This window comes from Gregarina niphandrodes, assembly GCF_000223845.1.
Source record: "Gregarina niphandrodes unplaced genomic scaffold scaffold00023, whole genome shotgun sequence".
Lineage (NCBI taxonomy): Eukaryota > Apicomplexa > Conoidasida > Eugregarinorida > Gregarinidae > Gregarina > Gregarina niphandrodes.
This window is the reverse complement of record NW_011645792.1, coordinates 26,399-51,666: the sequence shown is the minus strand read 5'-3', so window position 1 is coordinate 51,666 and position 25,268 is coordinate 26,399. Positions and strand designations below refer to the sequence as shown.

The following is a 25,268-nucleotide window of genomic DNA, read 5'->3' as shown; positions in this document are numbered from 1 at the left end:
GTGGTGGTGGTGGGTGGTGGTGGACAGGTTGCCGCGTGTGGTGGCGCACGCACACGTGTGGAGAATTTCGGTGTATTGAATTCCGTGTTTTTCGAATTGATTCTATGACAAGACAGCAACCTCCTAGATGGGCCATTGCGACGGCAACCCTTTGTCCTTGCGTGGCTGCGGTGATGTTATTCTTCGGTTTGTACGGCGGTATGGCATGTGCGTTATTGTCGTCGATGGCAATAGTATTAGGTTCATCATGGCGGGTTGCCGCGTTGCCGGCGGTGTTAGTGGCACTGTATGGTGTATACGAGTCGGCGTGGATGTTGCGCGAGTTGTTTCCGTGGAACGAGCCCTACGAGGACTGGACGAGTCGCGAGACCTACACGACTGTTGCGTTGGCGGGTGTGCTAGGAGTGCTAAGCGTGATGCTGGGACTGGCTGCGATGATCGCGGCCGTGCGAGCACCAATCTACAAACAGCGCGGCTCACCTCGCAGAAAGCGCAACTCCACCACTTCCGACTCAACGGCGTCGCCATCGTCGCCTCAACAACAGATCATTGTTACCCAGTACCAACCCAACAACGAGTCACCTCGACTAAGCTCCCCGAGATTAAGCTCGCCTCGTCTAACCCCCACCAGAAAACCCGAACAACCTAGGCTCTCCACTACTGCCGTCCAACCGACTACTAACTCCGTGGCCGCCGCCGCCGCCACCGCTGCTAATGCTAATGCTACTAGACACCCGGCTCAACTACAGGCACCCGTTACTGTCGTGCAACGGACACCCAGCGGCACCATCTATACTAACAGCGGCGTGATCCTTCCTTCTGGTGAAGTTTACACCGAGATCCGTTCAACCAAGACCCAGGCCGGTGTTGCCCCCGCGCATCCTGCAATCACATACGCCGTACCCGCTCCGGCCCCTACACCGGTGCTTGCCCCGATGCAGGCACAGGCACCTCTGCAGATGCCCATGCAGACCGCTCCCATGCAACAGCACATGATGCAGCCCCAGCAACCGCCCGTACAGCCTCAGCAACCGCCCGTACAGCCTCAGCAACCGCCGATGCAGCCGCAAGTACACGTAATGCCTCAGCAGCAGGCACCCATGATGCAGGCCCCCATGCCACAAGCCCCCGTTATGCATCCAACCCCCGTTATGCAGCCAACCCCCGTGCAACCAGCCGGGGCTCATGTTCACGTCACTGTGACTCCGCAGTAGGACGTGGCTCCGATTGAACAGCTGTGTAACGGCCTAGTTTGCGTTCCCAAGACCCCAGTCTACGCGCCCTAGACTAGGCACCTAATTTCCGCTGGGCGTTTCTGTGGGGCGAGACAGAGCAGGCCGGAAGCTAGAGCGTCCTGGAGAAACGCTTTCTGCCAGGTCTCAGGAGCGTGTCGCCAACAGCAGATTTACATTATCGGAGCATATCGTCTTACCGGATATCGTTCCTGGATATTCTCAGGTGGAACAAACAAGTACTCCGGGCGACCGGATTCTCGAAGGTCTCGGCGACGGGAAAGATGAATCTTTTTCGTGCAAGTTTGCGTAAGAACTATGAAGAGTACTGGCGTTAACGCTCAGTCGTTAAAGTTCAGTCGACAGGAGAGTATAGTTGACAGAACGAATTGAGTGGTGAGGCTTTCGTGAAAAAGCTTACTCATGCTCGTCAACCGGTCGATTGACCACCCAAATAGTGTGCGCACACGTTTTTATTGTCAAAAGGGGCGAACAGGCCGCCCGTAATTAAAGGTTCACCCCGCCTCTGTGGTGCCTTTACTGTGGTGCCTTTACTGCGCTGTACTTGTCGGCGAAACACAGGTTAATCTGACGGGCCATCCTTCGTCAGGACGAAACTCTTTTCTACGCGACGATCCGGGGTTTCTTGACTGAGAAAAATGCTTTCGGGTTCAGAATGATAGTATCCGCTGGTAATTTATCCAATAGCCTGCGAACTAGGGCGCGTGCCTTTTCCTTGTTGGTTGCGTAGGGATTGTTGTCCAGAGTATCGAGGTTGGCATAGCCTGCTCCGGGAATAATTAGGGACTCCATGCCTTGGGTGAGACCGCAACCAAGTACGTCTTCAAAGGGTCTGAATCGGACGCTGTGGAAACGAAGTCCATTAACGTATTGGTGTTTCATATACATGCCGTCCTCTGTAGTCCAACGACCTCTGGAGCTGCCGGCGACCGGCTTGGTTTCCGTGGTGGCGGAGGGTACTACGACGCGGTTGGCGTCTTTCCAAATGACTACCCTGGGTCCCTGAGCTATGGCCAGCAGTCCAGATTGGGACACGTCCATAGAAACTTCTCCAGTGCTCTTCAGTCGATGTACTGCGAGGCTGCTTGTTGGGTTCCTAATGTCGAAAATCCTAACCACATTATCGTTGCTGGCAGTTGCCAGGAAATGATCACGGAACGGAACAACTGAATTAGTGCCCGACCCATGAACAAAGAAGCTCAAGGCCTCTTCCTTAAGGGTTGGGGTCCACAACCTAGCTATCCCATCGGTATGAGCAGTGTAGCAAACTCCATTGTACCTGTTGTGCCTCAACGCTTCCTTCCTAGGACTCAGATATTTCGTTTGATTGGTGCCTACAAACTTTCCAGTACTCAAGTCCCGCCACTCTATGAATCCACGGCCACCCTTAGCCGACACCAACAAGAAATGATATGGCAAATAATCTATAGAGGTGCAACTGTCACTACGATCAAAGTCGTGAATTCGAACACCCTCATTGTCATATAGACACAGACTATTCTTTTGAGCTAATGCCCAACATGCCGAATTGTAACAAAACCTTGCCGTTCGGATGGTCTCGTTACACGCAACTCGCACCACCTCCGTCGGACCCGCCTTCCGACGTCTACCGCGCAAGTCATACAACCTCGCCTCACCCGTAGCTCCAGCCAGCAGCAAATGAGTCCCATCATCCGTGAAATCCAACGTATAAGGACCACGAGATAAACCGAATTCGGTCCACTTATTCTTAGTCACACCAAGCTCCACCTCCGCCAATATATCCTCTTGAGTCACATCCACGGTCTTCTCACCTTCATGTTCCGCCTCAATAAAACTGAAAACCAGGACAAGTTAAATACTAAGCTGTCGGCAAGCTGTGGGCAAGCTGGGGAGCACGCTATGATTATAGTCGGGCAACGTTCGCGCGCAGACGAGCGGGCACACGCGTGTGCACACGCGCGTGCAAACATTCAGACGGATATTGGACGACAAGGGATACGTGTTATTACCCATGGGAATCCGCTAGTTCCTCGGCCTGTAGCTCTCGTCGGCTTAATATATCAGCATGCCCGCGCTTTCTCTTGTCCTTCGGAGGCATATCTCCGCTCCAAATTTAAATTGGCCGGGAGATCGTCAGCTACAACTGTGTCATGGATCGCTCACATCCTGGGTCCACGTGGCGCGGGAGCCTGGGCAGTTGACAGTGTAAGGGATAAAGTAGCGGGGCAAGGACTAAAGGGCAGAATCTTGGCGCCAAGCTCGTTCGGATTAAGTCGAGCAGAGGGGCCAAAGAGGAGGGGTTTGTCTGGGCCACGAAGAAGTCAGGGAGGAGGGTCAATTGATGAATTAGTGTCTATAAATTAGCATGCCAGGTGATGAGGTTTGGTTGAAGGTGTACGACCTAAGTGACGGAAAGGCGGCTGCAGTGAGTCCGCTATTACTTAAGAAACCCATCCGAGGTATATGGCATTCGAGTGTGGAGGTCTACGGTTTCGAGTACTTCTACGGTATGGCTGCCACACCTTAGACCTTCGGTACCCACTCTGTTCATTCCCTCCTGCCTAATGTTCCCTGGTCCATTTCTGAACAGATGGGTGGGTGCATATAAACCGTCCGTGGGGATGGCCGAGAAGAGAGCATTTATTATCGTTCGTTATGATCTTCAGGTGGCTATATCGAGAGGATGAATCCCGCCTTAGTGGAAAGAGAAATAGGAATGACTCCTGACATTACCAAGCTACTGGGAACAACCACCATGAGTAGAAAGACATTCGAAAAGTAAGAACAATTCCGACTTAGCACATTACTTAACACATTGCTTAGCACATTACTTAGCAGCACGATTAGTTAGCACATTACTTAGCAGCACGATCAGTTAGCACATTACTTAGCAGCACGATTAGTTAGCACATTACTTAGCAGCACGATTAGTTTGACTATCAGATTCTTAAGTGACATAGACCATGATTTCACTCCCGAAACGTACGATCTGGTTGAATGGAATTGCAACCACTTTGCTGATGTGTGCGCAAGATTTCTGATGGATGGCAAGGGCGTTCCGAAATCGTTGTTATGTCAGCCTGGCGAAGTTTCGAAGAGTGTGGTTGGTAAGGCGATTTTACGTTTGATAGAAATTGCTCATGATAATCCTGTGCAGATGGCAGATGGTCAGTTAAGAACGGATATTACCGGGTCTTGTGAGCACCATAGAATTAGTTATAGGCCATTGGAGTTGCAGGAAAAGGTTAGGTTGAAACGACAGAAGAAGAATACTAATGGCGCATTAAGCTCTATGGCAGGCGCACTCATTCAAGCAGGCCTCTTACAGAGACCTATAGAGATCAACTGGCATGCCTGGTGGCCGTTTAATACTTGTACCCAAGTAAATGTTGCCGAGGATCCGAACGAGGTCGAATATAATGTGGTGCCAATAGAACCTAAGGAAAAACGACATAGGCATAAAAGGAGATCCAAGAAACATGAATCAATAAAACATCAATCGAAGAAATATGAATCAAAGGGATAACTTCAGATGGATAACTTGAGGGGGATAACTTCAGATGGTGCGACAATTCTTGCTCCTCAAAATTATTACATCCATAAATATTACCCATGCACACAAATTACAAGCGTTCCCTTCAGAAAATCCACCAGCAATGGTCTAGCATCCTGGATGTGCTGTTTGGGTCTATTGTGGTGGATTTTAGATCAATGAGGCCAATCACCACTTTGGATGATCTATATGACTTCAGCACGTACACTGGTCGCTTCTTATCATTTCGTAAGCGTCAAAGATTTTTTCCCTTTTAACTCTGCCCACAACAATTGGACTTACGTGAAGTTATAAATGCAAAGCACTACTCGGTCGCGCACACGCAACCAGAATTTCGTTTGGAAAAATACTTTAAAGGAAAGAAAAGAGGTGGGTGTGCGGGAACTTGGTGCGGACCAGCGGGACGATTTAGATGTATAATCCTTCTGGAATCTTTCCCTTTTTCCGGTAGAGGGCCTTGTCTTTAGCTCTTCTAAAGTCATCTTGAGTGACTTTCATTCTCCTGTCCCTGAGTGCCAGGAGTCCGGCTTCAGTGCATATGGCCTTGATATCGGCGCCGCTGAGATCGTCTTTGGCCATAACGAATTCCTCCAGGTCTACGTCGGTGTCTAGAGTCATTCTGGTAGTTTGGATGTCGAAGATCCTTCTTTTGGTCTTCTGATCCGGGGAAGGTAGTTCTATCTTTCTATCAATTCTTCCGGGTCTAATAAGAGCAGGGTCTAGCGCGTCTATCCTGTTGGTGGCCATGATGACTTTGACATCAGTTTTGGTATCGAAGCCATCAAGTTGGTTAAGAAGTTCAAGCATGGTTCTTTGGATTTCCCTCTCACCACCACTATGGGCCTCATACCTTTTAGAACCGACAGCGTCAATCTCGTCGATGAAGACAATTGATGGCGCATGCTCTTCCGCCACCCTGAACATTTCCCTAACGAGTTTAGGACCGTCTCCGAGATATTTCTGGATAAGTTCGGAACCCACGACACGTAGGAAGGTAGCACTGGTTTCATTCGCTACAGCCTTTGCTAGTAAAGTTTTCCCAGTTCCGGGAGGCCCGTATAGAATTACTCCCTTAGGTGGCTTGATGCCGATATCCTCGTATAATTCAGGGTGCAATAGAGGTAACTCAACTGCCTCTTTAATCTCCTGAATTTGCTTCTCTAAACCACCTATGTCCTTATACGATTCTAAAGGAGCCTTATCCACCTTCATTACAGACACCAATGGGTCAACATCGTTCTCCAGCACACCCACTATAGCCATAGCCTTATGATGTAATAACACGTTAGCATCAGGACCCAATAACTCTGGGTCCACTATAGACAGAATAGGAACATAATGGTTCGGTCCCACTGAGGAAGATACGATCGCATGATTCTCATCTATTATCTCTTTCAACGTACCCACTGTCAAAGGGCTACCCTGCAACTCAGCTACCAATGCCTTAGCCTGTTCTTGCCGAGCATGTGACTCAGCCTCATCCTGCTTCGTAGACACATAATCCATTTCCAATGCCATGTAATCTTTCACTCTCTCCAATCGTAACTGACGCAACAAACAACGAGCACTAGGGGATACTAAACAAATAACATTTCACCCTACCCCTAATCTCGGAGACAGCTCCTGCTCTTCTCAAGACCCTCAGCCCTGCCCCCGGGACCGTCACTTACTATTCGGTATCCTCATTGCCTGCACGGTACCTTGGGACTTCTTCTTCCTCCTTCCGAAGCCGGTACTTACCGCCGGCTTTTGGGTCTCCAGCCTCCTGCTCTGTTCGCGATCCCGGTTCTGCTGTTGTCCATCGTTCGGTAGTCCTTGTGCATTACCCATAATTTTGGAGATGCCGCAATTCTTGACTGGAAAATGTCTGAGCTAACCGGGTATCGGAGCTGGTATAAAAATGTCCTCGACTCTCTGACACACGTGCGTTGAACACGCCGAGTCGGTTGCCGCACACGTGTGTGCTGCACACTTTTGTTTCGAACACGTTTGTTTCGAACACGCGATTACAGCGCCCAAGAACACATGATGCTTTCCTCTGGCAGTTCTACCCATTCCGTGTCATGGACTTTAATTGCTTAGCCCCTTCGCTGGTTGACATGGCCTGGTACCGAGACTGTGATCGCAAATCGCTAGACGCCAAGAGGAGACGAGATGGAGTTGTGAACGAAATCAAAACTTTCTCCCCTGACATTATTACGTTGCAGGAGATAGAGCCAGCTGATTTCAACTACCTTATATCGAGGTTAAACAAACGTTCAGCCCCTCCTTCGAGACCCAGCATTGTCTCCGCCTCCACGGCTCCTCCTGTAGGGCAGTCGCCGCCCTGTGGACCTCCTTCTGCTCCAGCTTCTGTTCCGCCTTCTGTTACGGAATATAATGGTTGTTATAACCAGCATCACGGGAACCGTCGAGTAGACGGGACGGGGGTAATATGGAATGAGACACGATTCAAGTGTTTATATTATTGCGCTATCAAACCCCTTCCGAGTTCGTCGTTGGATCGGATTTTGAGGTCCACGGCGACGGTGTTAGAAACTAGGGATTCTGTTGGCGCTTCGGACTTGGCGGGAAATACTACCACAAACAACGTCTCAGGCGGGAAGAAACGACTGGTGGTAGTTTCTAGCCACTTGGTATTCAACTGTGGTCGGTCTGATGTCAAATATTTCCAGATTTGTTCGATACTGCAAGCGGTTCATCGTCTTCGAATTCAGTTTGCAAAAAGAGGCACCACATGCTATAACGCTGATGGTATCTGGGTTGATGTTTACGACGACCTACCGGGTGTCATCTGGGGTGGTGATCTGAACCTAACTCCAATGTCGCCTTTGTATTCCTCGCTTATACATCGAACAAACGATGTCGCGATAGAACAAGTTGCACATCTTACACTTAGCGGCCCCCCTTCCCCCGGGCACTCATACAGGTCCTACGAACAGAGGCTATTAAGTGGCCAAAACGCCCTTTTTGTACATGAGGCTCAGAGGCTTGAAGGACAACGAACTCAGAACGAGGTGTCAAGGATTGACTTACCTACTGACACGGCGTTCGTTAAAGCATGTGTTGAAGATCTTAAGCAACGACCCATTCGTCTGGAGAACGGCTACCTAGGGGGTGATGTAGGTAGCGCCGTCCACCGACACACCACTGATTGCGGGGACAAACGTACGGGATATACGCCGTTGTGGATGGAATCCATCGGTCCAATTGACCAGGTCTCCGACTGGTCTAGATCCTTCGCGTTGAATCTGCCTACCAACGCGTATTTTGTCAAGGATAAGGCAGGCAAGGCCAGTGGTGAAAACCGTGCCAGGAATACCATCCAGTTCGAAGGAACACGCTTTGGTATGACGCAGGACAGTTGGAATAATTTCATTCAGCAACTATTACGACGGTCGCCCAATTGTTGGGTGAATCCTCTCAATATAAAGTCCGCTTACTGCATCTCCAGCAATGGATCTCAGCTGGTGGAGCCTTGCTACACGGCCTTCCATGGGAAGCAGTCCGGTTGTATCGACTACATTTGGTATTCTCCAAATGAAATGGTAGTCCACGGAATATGTTCCCAAGCACCCTGCTCGTTGATGCAGAAGGTGGTCCAGATTCCTTGCAAAATGTTTCCTGTTAGCGACCACCTTCCGCTGGTCGTGGACTTATGCTTCCGGCAAACTCCGGGTCCCACATTTATCGTTAACTATTCCACAGCCAACTTGCGGGGTCATAGAATACCCAGAGCCAGATGCTTCGGACCTGCTGGGATAGTAAGCCCGTCGAGGAGAGGAGATGTTCCAGAGAGAAAAAGTCCGATGGCTGTGGGAACACCGCGTGTCTCTCTCGAAGACACCGCTGAACCTTTCGAGGCTTTGCTCCATGACGAGTTCTGTATCTGGCTGGACGATATCAAGAAAGCGTTTCAAGCCAAGAAACAAAACATATCCTCCAATGACCAAAGCAAGCAGGGCCCTCCCGACGGCTCGAGGCCAGCTCGCCAATCTCCACCAAACAACCCCTCAGCCAAAGAACCTTCCAGAAATGGTCGCAACAAGCTACAACCTTCTCCCGGACAGGGAGACGTTCACGGAACGACTCACGCAGCAGCTCGTCCAAGAGGGCACAGTGTTCAGACGACAAACAAGCAACCTAACAGCGTTTCGGGAGGCCGGCTAACAGGTCTGTCGTCGACGGGTCGGCCGACAGGTGTTCGGCTCGGCGGTGGTTCGAACGAGGACCAGGCTGTTTCGACGAAGCAGCAGACGGGTCGCAGACTGCAGGCTGGGTCCCAGGAGCCGACTGCGTCCCAGGACCAGACTGGATCGCAGGACCAGGCTGGATCCCAGGAGCAGGCTGGATCGCAGGAGCAGGCTGGATCGCAGGAGCAGGCTGGATTCCAGGAGCAGGCTGGATCGCAGGAGCAGGCTGAATCCCGGAAGCAGGCTGGATCGCAGGAGCAGTCTGAATCCCGGAAGCCGGCTGGATCCCAGGACCAGGCTGGATCCCAGGAAATCGAGGTGTTGGCGGACGCGCTGGTTTTCAGTCTGCTGGACGTCCTACGCCTCGACGAGAAGCCCCTCGGTTCCGAGAGGGAACGACGAACCGCTGTTCCTTCGCAGGGCGTCCCCGACTGGGTTGATTCCTTGCTGGCCTCAAACCCTTCGAAGACAGCCGCGGGTGTCGAGCGACAAGATGGCGCCAAAGCGAGGAGCCGTCGCAGCCGAAGAAAACCAGGACGGGCCATCGGTCCCATGCTGCCGCAGGAGGCGGCTGCTGAGTCGTACAGATCCGGGCGGACTGGTGGAGAGTCTTTTCGACGCAGCCAGCCTCGCGAGGGCGTATATGGCGGCGGTCAAAGCTATCAGCAGCGACGCGGCGGTCAGAACCAGCGTGGTGGCCAGTACTGCCACAGTGGTGGCCGCAGTGGTGGTCAATACTACCACAGCGGTGGTGAGTGCCACCACAGCGGTGGCGAGTTCGGTTATGGTGGTCGTTACAAAGAAAGTGTTGGCCCGGCGTGGGACTTTGAGATGAGTGGTTTCATTGGACTGAGTGAGACGGCGAACGGCGGCGGCATGAACGGTGGTGGTATTACTTTAGTAGAGAGTACAATGTCAGGAATATGAGAAGGAAAACCAAGTGGGAATTGAGCGTTGCGGAGTTCTCTAGGCTGCGGTGGTTGTGGTGGCTAAGGAGCAGCGGTATCCGTCGACGGGAGAACGGCGGACGGATCAGAGGAGAGAGGCGTCTGGATTGTGATAAAGAGCTGGTGACGGAGGCGCCTGAGACTGCCGAGAGATACCCATGTCGTCGGAGTTCGCCAGGAGTTTTGTTGTCGGGTCCAGTAATGTGGCTGCGTACATAGTCAGTGTATATGGCTACAAGTTGGTCGTGTGTGACATTGTCCCAAAGTCCCTGGCCCGAAGTCACCTTGATGCTGCCCGGGTGGTATACGTGATTCGAGTTTGTGCCGGAAGCTGAAGACGAGTCCGGAGTCCAGAGGTCGTGAGGGGTTTGGTGAAGGATATCTGGCGTCCTGCTGGTGACCATTTCTGAGTACAGTTGCTCCAGGAGTGTGTTATCAGGAGCGACTGTGGTGTGGTCAAGCGTTGCGTCTTGTTTCTTCATGGCATCCTGTATGTATTGAAGAACAGCTGGTGCGGAAGTGACTATGAGGCGTAGAGGGAGCTGGAGTTTGGGGAATTCGAAGTAGTTGTCTAAATGGAAAACACAGTCTTCCTCGCTACTGTGGACGCGGATGGTGGTGACCGCAGGTGGAGGAGGTGCGGAAATGGTCTGTGGTGTGAACATGGCGAGCGGTTTTCGACTGCGTTCCATGAGCATTTCCGTGGATGGAAGGATGGCATCTTTATCTGACCAAGGAACAACTGCGTAATGCTGCCTTATCCACATTGGTCACATTTCGATGCATTGAAAACTGCATGTGCCGACACCCTTCGGTATAAGCATTGTGAATCTGCCATAACGAATAGATCGGTGCCTGCCATCCACCCAATCCCATTAGATCAAAACACACACCACTTGCCGAACTCCATAACGATTCATGATGACACAATGCCCCCGTCACGTTCGCCACTGCCTTAGCGTAGTAATAACAACCTGTTGGCAACTCATCTGCACATGATGCAACCTGCTCCGGAATGTCTGGTCTCACTGTCACCTTCGAGCAACTAGTGTTCTCACAACAACCTGCAGGCCTACAACCAGAATCCAACAACTCAAATGCCACGTCCTGAGCATGAGGACGACGATTCTCCGGCAACCAACTCGGATCCATACCTGCGAAAGAAATCCCTCAATAGCTATACAGGAAAACCCCTAGCGTTTTTCCCTTGTTCCCAACAAAGTCAAGAAGAGCTTTATCTGACTCAGAGTAGCTACATAGCAAAGCATTAATCGTGTCATTAGAGTGACTACTGGTGTCATTAGAGTGACTACTGGTGTCACTATAGTGACTACTGGTGTGAGTACTGGTGTGAGTACTGGTGGGTGTTACCTTCTTTGATGTTGATTCCTCCTTTGAGTATGAGGTTTTCGATTTTGGCAATGAGTCGTTTGTTGAGAGTACATTCATCTTGTAGACAGAGACATAGGACTTCGCAGAGGGTATCCCAGGCGGAGACCCTGATACAGCCTGCGATGACTGTAGCGTATGTCCGTGGTGAGATGTTGAATTTGGCCTTCATTGTGACGAGGACGTTAAGGGCGAGATCTAGTCTTCTGTTCCAGGTGCAAGCGGCGATGATGGATGTATAGACGAATTGATCGCATTCAAAGCCATGTGTAGCGGGCATGGTGTCTAAGCATTCGAACACCTTGTTGAGTAGTTTGATTCGTCCATAGAATTTGATGAGGATGGTGAGTGTGTAACAAGATGGTTGTAGTCCGTTTTCGATGATCTGTGCGTAAAGTTTTTCTACCATGGCTCGGTCACCGGCTTTGCTGAATCCTTCCATGAGTGTGTTGTAGGTAATGATGTCTGGCTTTAGTCCTTTGGACTCCATTTGATAGAACATTTCAAGGGCTAGACTATTTTTTTCCTTGTCGCACAAACCCTTAATGATAGTACTGTAGCTAACAGTGTCAGGTGCTGAGAATTTGGCCATATCGCTGAAGCAGGCCAGAGCGTCTTCGAGTCGTCGTCGGCTTGTGCAACCGTGCATCAGGTAATTACACGTGATATCGCAAGGGAACTGTCTCTTCTTGATCATGGTTTCGTATATTTTAAGTGCCTCGGAAATCCGTCCGCGAGTCACACAACCTCGAATTAGCACCGACTGTGCCGGCTCTGCCAGCTTGACTCCGGTGCGCATGCAGTTCTTCCAGATGGCCAACGCCTCGTCTAGTTCGCCCAGCGAAACGAGGGCGTCAATGCCGCAGGATTGAATGTATTCGTCGCGATGATTCAGATGTTCAATTGAAACCCACACACGTAATGCTTCTTCGCGATTCCCACAGCGCCCATAAGCCTTCATCAAAGTCGCCGTCGCCAGTAACGTCGGCTTGGGGTGGGACTGGCGGTACTCATCCACCACTCGCGCCAATCTCTCCGTCTCCTTAACACGCGATAATGCATCTACCACCGCCGAAAAAAGGTGACAGTCGCGCATCTGCGGGTCACACTCTCGCGCCAACGCCAACAACTGCTCCCGACTCGCAGTCGTCGCCGCCTCACCTAACCTCGGCTGTAACAAATGCACGTGCCGCAGCAATTGCGCACACGTTTGCGCATCCGGCGCGAACCTCGCCGTCATTTCGCCAAAGTAACGAAATGCACGCACGTACTCACGTACACCCAGTGCTGCATCCACCACCGCCTCGTACGCTCGCGCTCCCACCTCGGCCGCATCTGCACTTGACTCCGGCAACACAGGCCTACAATACGCGACCAACAATGCCTCATATTGCGCCTTTTCCAACAACGCCTCCGCCATCGACCACGGCGGCAACCACTCGCCCTGACCCTCATGCATCTCGGAACCCAACTCCGCACCACTTTGAGGAACACTCTGGGGACCACCCTGAGAACCGCTCTGGGGAGCCAAACCATCGCCTTGCAGTTCCCTGTCTTGCAGTCCCCTGCCACCCTGCTCGGAGGCGCCGGTTGCGGGGCCACCTGACGCTGGACCACCCAGGGCCTCCACACGGCGCCCACCTGGCAGTCGGTCACTCGGCAGGTCGGCGCAACCGGCGAGGGACCCGAAACTTCGAGGGAAGCCGCTATCGAAACTCCTGCTGTCGTCGTGATTCATGTTGTCGCCTCTTTGGTTACTACCTTGCCGGCTTTCTTCTCGTTCACCCAGGCAATCGCCCGGACGGCTTCCTCCTTCCGGGGCTCCTCCTTGCGGGGGCCCTCCTTGCCGGCTCCCTCCTTGCGGGGGCCCTCCTTGCCGGCTTCCTCCTTGCGGGGGCCCTCCTTGCCGGCTTCCTCCTTCCGGGGGCCCTCCTTGCCGGCTCCCTCCTTGCGGGGGCCCTCCTTGCCGGCTTCCTCCTTGCGGGGCTCCTCCTTGTAGGCTTCTTTCTGGTTGCGTTCCAAGGTGGTATTCTGTTCCGTGTCGGCTGCAGCTGCAGCGGTTGCTGTCGACGGTGCTATGGTTGGATCCGTGGGCACAGGCGTCGTGAAGACTGGTATCATTGTAGAAGCTTGAGAGGGAGCTGGAGACTGAATTTACAGCTCGTAGGGAAACTGGGTAGGTCTTTACAAAGGTAGCTAGCACGTCTCGGGCGCCGACATGTTCTAGATACTGCAGTATGGTGGCTTGTGCAGATAAATCTTGGGACAGGTCTGACTTATGCCAGATCTGTCGTATGAAATAGAAGTTGTCAGCTTCGACGGCACGCAGTAGATGTGGTGTGAGTTTTCGTGGAGCCCTCCTAACGAACCGTTCTGAGAGGTGTACAGCTCGTGGATTGTTTTGTGAGACGTAAACTCGGATGAAGCTTTCACAGAGAGAATCGCTTAGGTGTGGTGCGATGAGAGTAGTGCGACTGTAAGTGCCCTTGCACATGCACACGAGTAGTTCGAACATCAAAGAACGCCAGCGTAAAAGGTCGTCAGATACATAGCGCGCGTTTGCATATCCATAAGTGATTATTGGGCCAGGGAAGTACTCGGCTACGGTGACGGGTAGTAGCGTAGGGTAGACGTGACGCGCACTCTCCTCTGCCAGGTCAGCTTTACCATAAACAGCAAAACGATTCAGCAAGTTCTGAGTCTCCGCATGGAAGGCCACCGGAGTGGGACGAAGGAGATAGAATGACAGCATTAACGCTTCACATAGATTATCCGATAAATTCAGAGCCTTAGGAGCAATCATAACATCCACCGGTGTAATGCCCGGTAGCCTTGACGGTACACCACACAGTTGCTCATACGTCTCCAGCACGCAGAACAAATAATATTCTGTTACGGATATTACGACACTTGTCGCCTCACGGAATAACTCCATTTGAGTAGAGACCCGATTTATCAAAGCCTCCACAGGCGGAACACATAGCCTTCCAAGCACCGGAGAACTACATGTCGCCACCAGTGCACTTTTCCCAAGTGTCCTCGGACTCAACGTTGAACTCAACGTGGAACTCAACATCGACATGCACGAACTACGCTCTCGGAGCTCCGCGCCAGCCCTCAACGAGACTCTCTCGCCGCGGACGAGTCCGTCACGGGCATGTACAAGTTCGTCCGCCAGGCTGGCCATGTTGTAGTTGGCCAAGCTCACCACGCTGTGGCTGGCCGTGCCTCCAGCTCCAAGAAATCCCGGCTTGCCCTCAGCAGTCCGACCCGCCTCCAGGTCGGGGTGGAGGTTGCCGGCCGCTGCACAGCCGGAGGCGACCCGGGCCGGGACGGAGGCAATCGAACGGGGCGAGTGGAAAGGGCCCCCGTAACCGCGTGGCGTGAGGCTTTCTACAGTGGGCTGGCTCGAAAAAGTTCGCGCGTCCGCTTCTTCGTGGAGAGGCGAGAGGCGACACCCGTGTGCGTCTCCTATCTCCGGCTCACACCTCGAGGAGTCAGCACCACCTCTGGACGAGTCAGCACCACCTCTGGACGAGTCAGCATCATTTCTGGACCAGTCAGCATCATTTCTGGACCAGTCAACACCACCTCTGGACGACTCAGCACCACCTTTGGACGTGTCAGCGCCAACTCCGGACCCGTCGAGACCGGGATCGAGTCGGAGGTCTGTTTTGCAGTCGTCGGTGGAGCGGCTGCTATGGCTGGAGGCAGCGGCTTCTTCAGCAATAAGTTTGGCAAACTTCCCATGGTCGCAGACGAAACAGTTTTCTCCGATACGACAGCAGATTTCTAGCAGCTGATACGCGCGGCATTGGCAGGCGGCATGTTGGATGACTTGCCGGATAACGCGGAGCATATCCTGTGAGTTGATGCTAGGTGATTCGAGGCCTTGAAGCCAGTCGTCGACGAATGCTCCGCTTTCGTGTGTTCCTTGTGCAACAAACCGGATGAGAAGAGCGTCAAGTCCGTAGCCTGCGGGGCACTCGCTGAAGGTGTCTACCTTGCCAGCTGAGCGCATCATATCCAAACGGATGATTACGTGTTCTGGTCGTACAATTGGTTCTAGGCCATTATCGATTCTTTTGCAGTCGTGACATACGCAGTCGGGTTCCTCGCAATCCAAACTCTGCTCTTCGAACAAGTCGCGGTGCCAGACGCGGTCCACACACGCCTCGTCGCTGCACGACTTGCCTAACAGTAAGGGCAACACCATCAGCAACTTCTCTGTGTCGCCAACGTCCAATAAGTGGTGACAGTATGATAGCACACTCACCCATGGTATCCTTAGACCCCGTGTGCTGTCGCTCTGCATGCTTCGCGCACGCAAAAATTCGGCGGTCATCCATGCCGGCAAAGTCCCGTTTCGACCCGGCGACTTGGCGGATGCGAATGGCGACGGCGACGCGCTCGAGGGCGAGCACGTCGACGGCGTGTCCGCCTCTCCCGAGCGAGGAGGCGCCGTGTTTTTTTCGCACTCGGGGTATCTGTTCTCGGGGTATCTGTTCTCGGGGTATCTGTTCTCGGGGTATCTGTTCTCGGGGTATCTGTTCTCGGGGTACTTGAATATTTGCTGGCCCGCGCGAGTGGCAGCAATATAAGCCAGAATGTGGTCCCACTGTTCCTGCTGAGTCAGCGCCAACACCCATACTTCGAAGAGGTGTTGTAGGATCCTCCTGCTCACGGAATACGCTCCATGCCACTTGTTGCACTTGAACATGTCCCCCAAAATCCCCGTGACAAGCGTCGACCGACCAATCTGGCAGATCTGAGTAATGGCATTCTTGACTACACTATCCACCATCACGGGGTCGAACGTTATTTTACGCATAACACGAGTTATCCGAGCTATTAGATTAAACCTCTCTATATGATTCTTCTGTGTAATGCCTCCAATCATTGCCACACACATACACGACCATTTACACTCATCAATAAGCGGTGTCAACGTGTGAAAATTCTGGATGTTTTCACATTCCCCCAACTCGCCAATTTGTACACACACGTCATTCACCTGCTGCATGTTGTGCAATGACGGAAGAACACCCAACAAATGCTTCAGACGAATGTACTCCTTACACTCCGCTAGCAAACAGATATACTCTCACACACGTGCGGCACACACGTGCGGCACACACTGCGTGCAACAAAGAGAGCGCGTGTGTGTCATACAGCTTGTGATGTCATATTTGCTTTCATCGGATAAATAGGAGAGGTCGAGAAGGGCTGCTATTTCATCGTTGTCTAGGCTTCTCCCGCCCATCACATTAATTACAACTGTCAAAAAATCATGGGGCTTTCCCTATGGCATCTTATTGAGGCATCTATCCTGGGTGCGAACGGTCTCGCTATCTTGAATGAAAAGAGACTGTTGGTGAAGTGGGGGCTGGACAGACCAGTTGCCGATGAAGGCGGTCTAAAGTTTCAAATATCAATTGTCCTGTATGCCTTCAGAAATTACATAAGACGTACGACTTCCCTTCCACCTTGTTCCGAAAACCACCTTGTTCCGAAGGCCACCTTGTTCCGAAAAACACCTTGTTCCAGTACCAATCTTACCTTTGCAGCTATTTTGGTGATACTCAACGTACTAGTGATTATTGTGGAGGCATTGTTCGGTTAAGCCATTGCGTGGTAATCCGCGCGGGTCGGATGGAATGTCTGGGTGTTTATGCATTTCGGTGAAGACCGAAGGGGGAAGACCTTTGGGAGGGGGAGGGGGGGGGGGGGGAGCTGTTGTGGTAAAGAGCCGTTGTGGTAAAGAGCCGTTGTGGTAAAGAGCCGTTGTGGCGGGTGGAGTTAATTTTAGGGAGCGTTTTGGGGGTAAAAACATGGGTGTGTCATTGCAAGCGAGTGAAGGCAGTGAGGAGGACGACAGGAGCTCGTTCGGCCGTCGTATGAGTAATGAGCAAATTGCTGCGTATCGCGACCAGTTGAGTAGACGTAATTGGCGTCCTCAGCAAAGTGCGGTAACGGTGATAAGTGAGGAAACGGAGAGTTCAAATGTGCCAGGAGAGCATGGGGAAGAGACGCGAGACAGTATCAGCATCCATTTGAAGGAGTTGGTGCGTCAGAGTACAAGTGACTTACGTTCAGCGACTCATTCGGCGGAGCGTGCTCCACCGTCGACGAACTCGAAGCAAAAGTGGAACACACTTTCCGTGACTTCTGCACACGCAGACCACTTCAGCGAGGCCGACTACGCAGGCATTGTGCCCACTGTACCGGCACCTCCCGTCACCCCAGTCAGTGCAAAGGACACGTGCATCTTCCCGGTGGACGTACCCAGCAGACAACATGATGCCAGGCCGTATGATGCCAAGTCGTACGAGGCCAAGTTGTATGATGCCAAGTCGGTCGAGGCAAAGTCGCAAGACGGTAGTAAAGTTCAGGACACCCGTCTCCAGGACCCAAGACTGCACGACACAAGGCTGCACGAATTGACTACCGACGGCCGCAGCTCCAAGGGAAGCTACATAGGACTGTTACCACCCAAGCAGTATACCCGGCTTGTATTGCCAAGTGACGAACTTGCCCTGCGTGCGTCACGGAGCGAAGAAAATGTTCGCGCTGTTAAAATGATTTCCAGCGCGCTTATGCTCCGGTCCGAATTCGTCGAGCCTTATCGCTATTACGACTCGCCCTGTGTCCTCCCTCCCGTTACACACGCCAGTGACCCCTGGGGCTCTCGCGAACCACGTTTCTGTCCTGAAAACGCACCTGTCCTTGAAAACCTACGAGGCTACGTCACCATCGAAGGCGGCGTTGTCCGTGTCTATACTGACCTGTGTCCCGAAAGTACACCCCGCTCCCGAGGGGAGACCCGACCTGACTTTGGTCCCGTGCATGGAGAGGCAAATGATGGAGAGGTAAATGATGGAGAGGTAAATGATGGAGAGGTAAAGGATGGAGAGGTAAAGGATGGAGAGGGAATCGAGGCAGAGAAAAAAGACGGAGGAAGAAACGATGGACTTATCACGGACGACGTGGCAAGCAAGACGGTTCAGGTACCTGAGACTGAGAGCGACGACGTTGGGGCGGCTCAGACTGACGGTTCAGCGGAGCGCCACGCGTCGGTGATTGCGGAGCCCGCCAGTCAGTCGTCCATGTCGTTCGCGACACCTGTGGGCGAGACGCCTGTGGGGGAGCCGGAACAGGTGCAGAACGGGGAGAAGGTCCGTTCACCGATCGCTATTAGCGTGACGCACCACAAGGACGACGGTCAAGTGGAGGTTTTGGACAGTGGCTGGTACGGCGACGAGTTTGTAAGAAAGGAAGCAGGTTGTGGCGGTAAGTGTGATCCTAAGTGTGGTCCGATGTCTGCTCCTGGGTCTCGGTCTAGACGTTTGGAAGAGGGGGTTCGAGGTGATACCGACGTGACGCCGACAGTGTGTAGTGGTCGGGGTCCGGAGTTGCCATTGGTGGCAGGTGGCAGTGGTGAAGAGTACAAGTCAATAATTGAATTGACGGGTGGTCATTTACCATCAGTGGATGAATACTTGATGCATCTGAAGCAATTGATGAAGGTAGTTCAGGATCCAGCATGCAAAAGTGTTTGTTATCAGAGATTGAAATATTTGGAAGAGAAGTTCAGTTTTCATCTTCTGTTTAATGGACCGGATGAGCAAGAGGAAGTACGGAATAATAACCATCGTGACTTTTATAATGTGCGAAAAGTGGACACACACGTGCACCATTCGGCTTGCATGACACAGAAACATCTGTTACGGTTTATTCGTCGTAAATATCGAACGGCGGCGGATGAGGTAGTATGTAAGACAGCTGGTGGTGAGGAGTTGACATTGCGTAAGTTATTTGAGGAGCAGATAGGATTAACGGCATGGGAGACATCTATTGATCATTTGGATGTTCATGCGATGAACTCTTGTTTCCATCGGTTTGATTTGTTCAATTCGAAGTATAACCCATTTGGAGCGGCTATGTTGCGAGAGGTATTTCTGAAAACGGATAATTTTATTGGTGGTCGATATTTAGCGGAATTGACTCAAGAGGTTATTGAGGATTTGGAGGCGGCTAAATATCAGCAAGTGGAGTGGCGCGTATCAATTTATGGGCATAGTCCGAATGAGTGGGTAAAGCTTGCACGTTGGATGTTGAATAATAAGTTGCATAGCAAACGCGTGCGTTGGGTTATCCAGGTACCACGTCTGTATCATGTTTACCGGGCTCGTAATAAGGTGAAGTCGATGGAAGGGTTTTTGTCTAATGTGTTCCGACCGGTTATAGAGGCAGTTCTCAAGCCTAGAGATCATCCTGAAATCTTTGAAATGTTGCGACAAACTGTAGCGTGGGATAGTGTAGATGATGAAAGTGTCGTAAGCAAATTCACCATGGCAGGAGGTGAACTACCTGATCCTAAAGATTGGGTTCATGAAGACAATCCACCCTACGCCTACTGGGCCTACTACATGTACGCTAACATACGTACGCTTAATGTACTCCTTCAAGCAAGGGGTCTCAATCCCATGCCCTTCCGCCCCCACTGTGGTGAAGCCGGGAGCATCAGCCATCTTGCCAGCGCCGGACTCCTCGCTGATGGTATCAATCACGGTATCATGCTCCGCAAATCACCCGTCCTTCAGTACCTATACTACTGCTGGCAAATCGGCCTCGCCATGTCACCCCTCAGCAATAACGCCCTATTCCACGAAATCACCAAGTCACCCTTCGTTACCTTCTTCAAAATCGGACTCAATGTCAGTCTCTCCTCTGACGACCCACTCATGTTCCATTTCACTGATGAGGCCCTTCTAGAAGAATACTCAGTCTGCGCCCATCTCTGGAAACTCTCACCCGTAGACCTCTGCGAAGTCGCCAGAAATTCCGTCCTACAATCCAACTTCGAACCCCAGTTCAAACGACACTGGATTGGTGCTCATTACCTCAAAAAGGGCGCTAAGGGCAACGACATTCGCGCCACCAACGTCCCTGGCATACGTCTCGCCTACCGAGAAGAGGCTCTCAAGGAAGAACTCAAATACCTCAGAGATGTCGTCATGGTGACGACAAATTAGCCCCACCTCTTCTCCAGAGACTTATCCAGAGACTTCTCCAGAGACTTATCCAGAGGCGCGCTTACTCAACATGCGAAGTTCTGCAGCCACCACATACACGCGTGTTCATTGCCGTTTTACTCGTCGCGACTGTAGCACATGGACATGTTTGCTACATGTCCATCTGTGTTGAGCGCACTAACATTGGTCAGTGTCAACAAGGGTGTCAACAAGGGTGTCAACAAGGGAGCCAACAAGGGAGCCCGAACTCATTAAAGCACCGTTAAAGCCCTCTTAAAGCGCGTCTCAGGTGGACTTCAGTGGAGTTAGCAACTTGACTTCATGAAGTTGGAATCGCTAGCTTATTTAGAACCAGCTCAGAACAGCGAGCATTTTTTTCGCACTGTCCCAGCATATGACCAGCACAAAGTGGGCGCCGTTAGCTATGCACCTTGGCCTTGCGGCAATAGGCCCAGGGATGCTAACGCTCCCTTATGGGCTGAGTCATACTGGGCTAGTTTGGGGCGTGATTATTCTGTTATCAAGCTATGCCGTGTCTGTGCTAAGTTGCATAGTAATTTACGATGTTGCGTGCTACGCATCATGGCGAGATAAGACTCCCCCTGCTCGTAAGTACGGAGATGATTCCAGCTCTTTCTTGTGCAGCATCCTACGGCTATCTCGTCCATCAACTTTTGAATAGAAAGTGGTCTCTTCTACTTGATCTAGCACTAGTTATCTCTGGTTTCGGAGCGGCGGTATCATTTCTCATCTTTCTCGGTGACTTTGTTCCAACGGCATTGAAGGGAATTATTGCTGAAGATTCGACCTTCTTCTTTCTTACTGAACGATCTCCTGTTATTTTATTTGCTTCTTTACTTTGCACAATACTCTCGACAACCGACGTAAACTCACCCCTATGGCCTTTGGACCCACACTTTGTACCCCTCGCATTCCCACCCCTCGCCTTCCTAACCGTGAGTCTTCTTAGAATGGCGTGAACGATGCGTTTCTGTCTGCGATTCCGATACTGGGATTCGGTTGGTGTTTGATAGCACTGGTGTACCGTTACTTCGTTCCATACCAAGACGTGGTGAAGGTGCCAGTGTCGCTGGCGACCTTATGGCAAATTCCGGTGAGTCGACAGGCGCTGCCGGATGCGAATCTGTTCTTGTTTGCCTTCATGATGCAGGCTAATGTATTGCCCACCTTTGCAGCCATGTCCCCTGTGGCCCCGGGAGATGCGATGGCTTTAGCGTTGTTAGAGAATACCATCACCCTCGACGACGATGCTCTGGACCAAGGAGTGGAAGGGGGAAAGTGTCCCGTTGACGGGTACGGGACAACGGGTCAAGCAGTGGCCAAATCCGGTCATACTCTGGCTTTCACTTCATGTGCGGCGAACCCATTGTGTGCGAGTGCTTCACATTCATACAATCGACGGCTGGGAACTCTGTCACGGAAGACGTTGTTGCGTTCCCTAGCTACATCGCACACACTAACACTGTTGTATTACATAGCGTTGTCTTCGGTCGGTGTCTTGTTGGTCATGCAGCAGGGACATCCTATGTTGCAAAACTTTACCCGTTCCCTATCCCAGACAGACCCGGTATTTGTGACTCTCCGCGCGTTAATGATTATTTGTCTTATTGTCCTATCACCCTACCTCTTCTCAGCCGTCGCCAATGGCTGCATGAACCTCGTAGCTATCTGTCGAAACAAACCAATGGTCGCCGAAGGCTTCGGCAGCTTCCCTCAACGCCTCGCCTACTCATTCGGTCTCGTCTCCGCTGGCGCCCTAGTCGCTCTCCATACCGACCGAGTCGCCACCGTGCTCACAGTCTTTGGCGGCTGGGGAGCCACCATCCTCATGTGCACTTTCCCCGCCGTACTACTCTGGCACACACACCACGATTATCGCAGACAAAACGTCCACTGGAAAAGCAACGCTCTCGTTCCAGACGTCTTCTCGGAACGCTGCGGCGACCAAGTACCACGACCACATCCCAGCCAGGACAATGGCGGATTCCAGCAAAGTGGATTCCAGCAAAGTGGATTCCAACAAAGTGGATTTCAACAAGGTGGATTTCAACAAGGTGGATTCCAACAAGGTGTGCTTGATCAAAGTGGGCTAGGTGGGGTCGAACTTACACATGACTATGCCGGCCAAGCTCAGGCTCCCACAACCTTTGCGCGTTACAGCCAACTGCGCAACTGCGATGCCACTGGAGCGCTATGTACGGAAGCGCAGAGCGACTACTCGCTAGTCGCACGGACCCTCCCTCCGTCTGACCGCCCCCTGACTCTCTGGGAGTGGGGCCTCATAGGCTACTTCGCTCTCACTACCGTAATAGGGTTTGTCGCAGCTGCTGTGCCTTACTGGCTCAATGTCTAGTTAAGGAGTTAATGCTGAGTGAACTTAAGCTATGAGTTCGCTGCGAGACCCCATAAGGAAGACATAGGCTAAGGAAAATACGCGCTAAATTTATTGACTGAGGACATGCCGTAGAAAACCGTTGCTAGAGAAGGAAGGTGAAGGAAGGTGTACTCTGGAAGAGTCCAGTCCTGGCGACCGGGGGAGGAGTCAAGTCCTGGCGACCGGGGGAGGAATCCAGTCCTGGCGACCGGGGGAGGAGTCCAGTCCTGGCGACCGGGGGAGGAGTCCAGTCCTGACGACCGGGGGAGGAGTCCAGTCCTGGCGACCGGGGGAGGGGAGGAGTTTAGTCCTGGCGAGCGGGGGAGGACTCCACCTTGGAGGCTTTTCGACTTTTGAGAGCGGGGTGCTTGGTTGGTGATGATTAGTAGCTTTAGTTAGTTTTTTGAAAAATGAAGTTCTTGAGATGCTGTAAATGTCGACGGTTGGGTTGCCTCGTGAATGCATGACGATTAAGACATTCTTATGCTGTCGTTCGTACTTGCTTGCTCGAGTGTGCTTACAAGGGGTGTCCTACATAGTCTACTGTTACTGCCAGTTCGTGACCAAGACTTGGACGGTATTTTACGCATTGGGTTGTGGCTGCGTTCTAGCGTTCCTGGACGTCATTTGCCTGTCTAAGTGCCTCAAAAATCGGTCTAATGGACATGAAGTGGATGCCACCCCATCAATATCTATATTGGAAGCGATACTCGGAGATCGCGCACATCCTCTTGCGCACCATCAGGTCGTTGACCAGACTTCGGAGGCAACCGAGGACTCTCCGACTGACCGACAGTCATCCGAGGCTGATCTGTCTGGGTCGGGGTCCGAGCCGGAACCGCCTGACTCAGATCTGTCTGGATCAGACTCGTCTGGGTTAGAATCGTCAGGGTCTGCTGTCGAGTCGACAGGTACGGACGACGGCTACCCAGTCGGCTACCCCACCGGACGTGGTAACGAAGAGGCGCAGTGCAGCAGCGTTGGTGGACCAGGTTTTGAAAGTGGAGCTGTCGTCCAAGGTTCAGTAGTTGTTGAAGATTCGCTAGGTAGCAGAAACACCACAATGAAGCGAACGGGGGCCACAGGTGACATCGCAGCGAGTATAGGAGACTTTGGGCCTAACACTGTCGGGTGTAACACTGTCGGGTGTAACACTGTCGGGTGTAACACTGTCGGGTGTAACACCGCCGACTGTTTTCAAAGGAGCGATCGGATGGCAAGTAGCATGATTGAAGAAACTGGTATAGATAATGATGTTTCGCCACGTATATATTGTTCTAGACAAGTGCGAGCTATGTCGCGTGGTACTGGCACACACCGGGGTAGTACCATAGTTGACGGGTGTGACACATTCCAGGATGATGGCTGCGAGATTGGCGAAGTGCCCTGCTTGGCAGAAAGCAATTTGGGAAGGGGGCCGAGACGTCTGGGTAAGAGGTTGTTGACTCGAAGCCACTCATTTGTTCTTGAAAGCGGCAGCCAATGCGCTGCAAGGCTGTTGAGCAACTACTGCTACTTACGGACGTCGTTAGCTGCAGGCGCGGCAGCGAGGCGTCGGCAGATTCCTCGTCATTTGCGCAAGATAGTTCCATTACATCGATTAGGATTATTCCTGGACCGATTGGATGAAGTGCGACCTATGAGTCACCCACTAATCGTTACAATAAACGCAGAATCATTTCGGATTCTAAAGTTGGCATTTTTGACCACTCTTTGGTCTAATGAGCGTTACATCATGTGCTGCCTGTCTGCCATTCTTGTAGGAATGTTACTGTTTCAAAATACTCTATTCAAGATTGTTCAATTCAAGGAGCTCAGATCAAAAAGTATAAGTCCGCCATCACCCCATGCCTGGAATATACACAGCTGGAATTATTACCTCTTGAGATGGCGCTTATGGTGGAAGGACAAACACGCGTTTGCTAAATTAATGCGAAAAGAACAAAATGGCATAATATACCGCGGATACGCTCTGGCTTGTCTTGCTTTCGATTCCCCACTGCTGTTTCATCACATTAAGGAGCACTACGCAACTCCGTACGATCATGAAAAGCTGGAATTTGCTCTTTCTATTGAATTCGTAACGTAAGATTATCAGCCCACCCTTCCAAAAGGGTATACCGGAGAGACTGCGGGGGAGTCTGCCGGATGTGACTTATATTTGGTTTGTAGAGAGCTATATTTGGTGAACATACCCCTGGCGTTCTTTGCAGCTGATAGTGCGATAGTAAATGATAGAGGAGACCATGGAATCTACGTAGCAATAATCTTTTGGATCTTATGCCACTCCGTTAATACATTAGCTCTACATTGTCGATCAAAAGTAAAGAGCTACTGACAGCGATTTGCTGACAGCGATTTGCTGACAGCGATTTGCTGACAGCGATCTGCTGACAGCGATCTGCTGACGGGAGGGTCTTCGTGAGTGATTAGCCTCCGTCGATTAGTTGAATAGCTGTGCTCAGATAATAAATAACAGTTAGATAGGTGAGTGAGAGTTATAGTACTAGGGATAAAAGCA

At 51.8% G+C, this 25,268-nt stretch overlaps 11 protein-coding genes across 11 annotated transcripts; 7 read left to right on the top strand and 4 right to left on the bottom strand.

Moving 5' to 3' along the window:
• Positions 1-104: 104 nt before the first annotated feature.
• GNI_105460 (putative transmembrane protein) lies at positions 105-1,214 on the top strand (the record flags this gene model as incomplete). Its single annotated transcript, XM_011133026.1, has 1 exon — positions 105-1,214. The coding sequence occupies one exon, from the start codon at positions 105-107 to the stop codon at positions 1,212-1,214; it is 1,110 nt and encodes a 369-aa protein (XP_011131328.1).
• A 642-nt stretch (positions 1,215-1,856) lies between these two features.
• GNI_105450 (putative U3 small nucleolar RNA-associated protein 7) lies at positions 1,857-3,333 on the bottom strand (the record flags this gene model as incomplete). The annotated part of the gene is made up of 2 exons (XM_011133025.1): positions 1,857-3,069; positions 3,245-3,333. 2 exons carry the CDS (start codon positions 3,331-3,333, stop codon positions 1,857-1,859), a joined length of 1,302 nt encoding a protein of 433 aa, XP_011131327.1.
• A 267-nt stretch (positions 3,334-3,600) lies between these two features.
• Positions 3,601-4,761, top strand: GNI_105440 (putative PPPDE peptidase domain protein; the record flags this gene model as incomplete). Its single annotated transcript, XM_011133024.1, has 3 exons — positions 3,601-3,742; positions 3,902-4,013; positions 4,179-4,761. 3 exons carry the CDS (start codon positions 3,601-3,603, stop codon positions 4,759-4,761), a joined length of 837 nt encoding a protein of 278 aa, XP_011131326.1.
• Positions 4,762-5,196: 435 nt separating this feature from the next.
• Positions 5,197-6,618, bottom strand: GNI_105430 (26S proteasome ATPase regulatory subunit 4; the record flags this gene model as incomplete). The annotated part of the gene is made up of 2 exons (XM_011133023.1): positions 5,197-6,365; positions 6,459-6,618. The coding sequence occupies 2 exons, from the start codon at positions 6,616-6,618 to the stop codon at positions 5,197-5,199; spliced, it is 1,329 nt and encodes a 442-aa protein (XP_011131325.1).
• Positions 6,619-6,651: 33 nt separating this feature from the next.
• Positions 6,652-9,908, top strand: GNI_105420 (endonuclease/exonuclease/phosphatase family protein; the record flags this gene model as incomplete). The annotated part of the gene is made up of 2 exons (XM_011133022.1): positions 6,652-6,690; positions 6,834-9,908. 2 exons carry the CDS (start codon positions 6,652-6,654, stop codon positions 9,906-9,908), a joined length of 3,114 nt encoding a protein of 1,037 aa, XP_011131324.1.
• Positions 9,909-10,651: 743 nt separating this feature from the next.
• GNI_105410 (hypothetical protein) lies at positions 10,652-11,080 on the bottom strand (the record flags this gene model as incomplete). The annotated part of the gene is made up of 1 exon (XM_011133021.1): positions 10,652-11,080. The coding sequence occupies one exon, from the start codon at positions 11,078-11,080 to the stop codon at positions 10,652-10,654; it is 429 nt and encodes a 142-aa protein (XP_011131323.1).
• A 41-nt stretch (positions 11,081-11,121) lies between these two features.
• GNI_105400 (PPR repeat protein) lies at positions 11,122-16,580 on the bottom strand (the record flags this gene model as incomplete). Its single annotated transcript, XM_011133020.1, has 3 exons — positions 11,122-11,249; positions 11,300-16,402; positions 16,490-16,580. The coding sequence occupies 3 exons, from the start codon at positions 16,578-16,580 to the stop codon at positions 11,122-11,124; spliced, it is 5,322 nt and encodes a 1,773-aa protein (XP_011131322.1).
• Positions 16,581-16,607: 27 nt separating this feature from the next.
• On the top strand, positions 16,608-16,940 carry GNI_105390 (Yos1-like protein; the record flags this gene model as incomplete). The annotated part of the gene is made up of 1 exon (XM_011133019.1): positions 16,608-16,940. One exon carries the CDS (start codon positions 16,608-16,610, stop codon positions 16,938-16,940), a length of 333 nt encoding a protein of 110 aa, XP_011131321.1.
• A 208-nt stretch (positions 16,941-17,148) lies between these two features.
• On the top strand, positions 17,149-20,352 carry GNI_105380 (AMP deaminase; the record flags this gene model as incomplete). The annotated part of the gene is made up of 1 exon (XM_011133018.1): positions 17,149-20,352. One exon carries the CDS (start codon positions 17,149-17,151, stop codon positions 20,350-20,352), a length of 3,204 nt encoding a protein of 1,067 aa, XP_011131320.1.
• A 457-nt stretch (positions 20,353-20,809) lies between these two features.
• Positions 20,810-22,726, top strand: GNI_105370 (transmembrane amino acid transporter; the record flags this gene model as incomplete). The annotated part of the gene is made up of 3 exons (XM_011133017.1): positions 20,810-20,960; positions 20,998-21,236; positions 21,323-22,726. 3 exons carry the CDS (start codon positions 20,810-20,812, stop codon positions 22,724-22,726), a joined length of 1,794 nt encoding a protein of 597 aa, XP_011131319.1.
• A 454-nt stretch (positions 22,727-23,180) lies between these two features.
• On the top strand, positions 23,181-24,836 carry GNI_105360 (hypothetical protein; the record flags this gene model as incomplete). Its single annotated transcript, XM_011133016.1, has 1 exon — positions 23,181-24,836. One exon carries the CDS (start codon positions 23,181-23,183, stop codon positions 24,834-24,836), a length of 1,656 nt encoding a protein of 551 aa, XP_011131318.1.
• Positions 24,837-25,268: the final 432 nt, after the last annotated feature.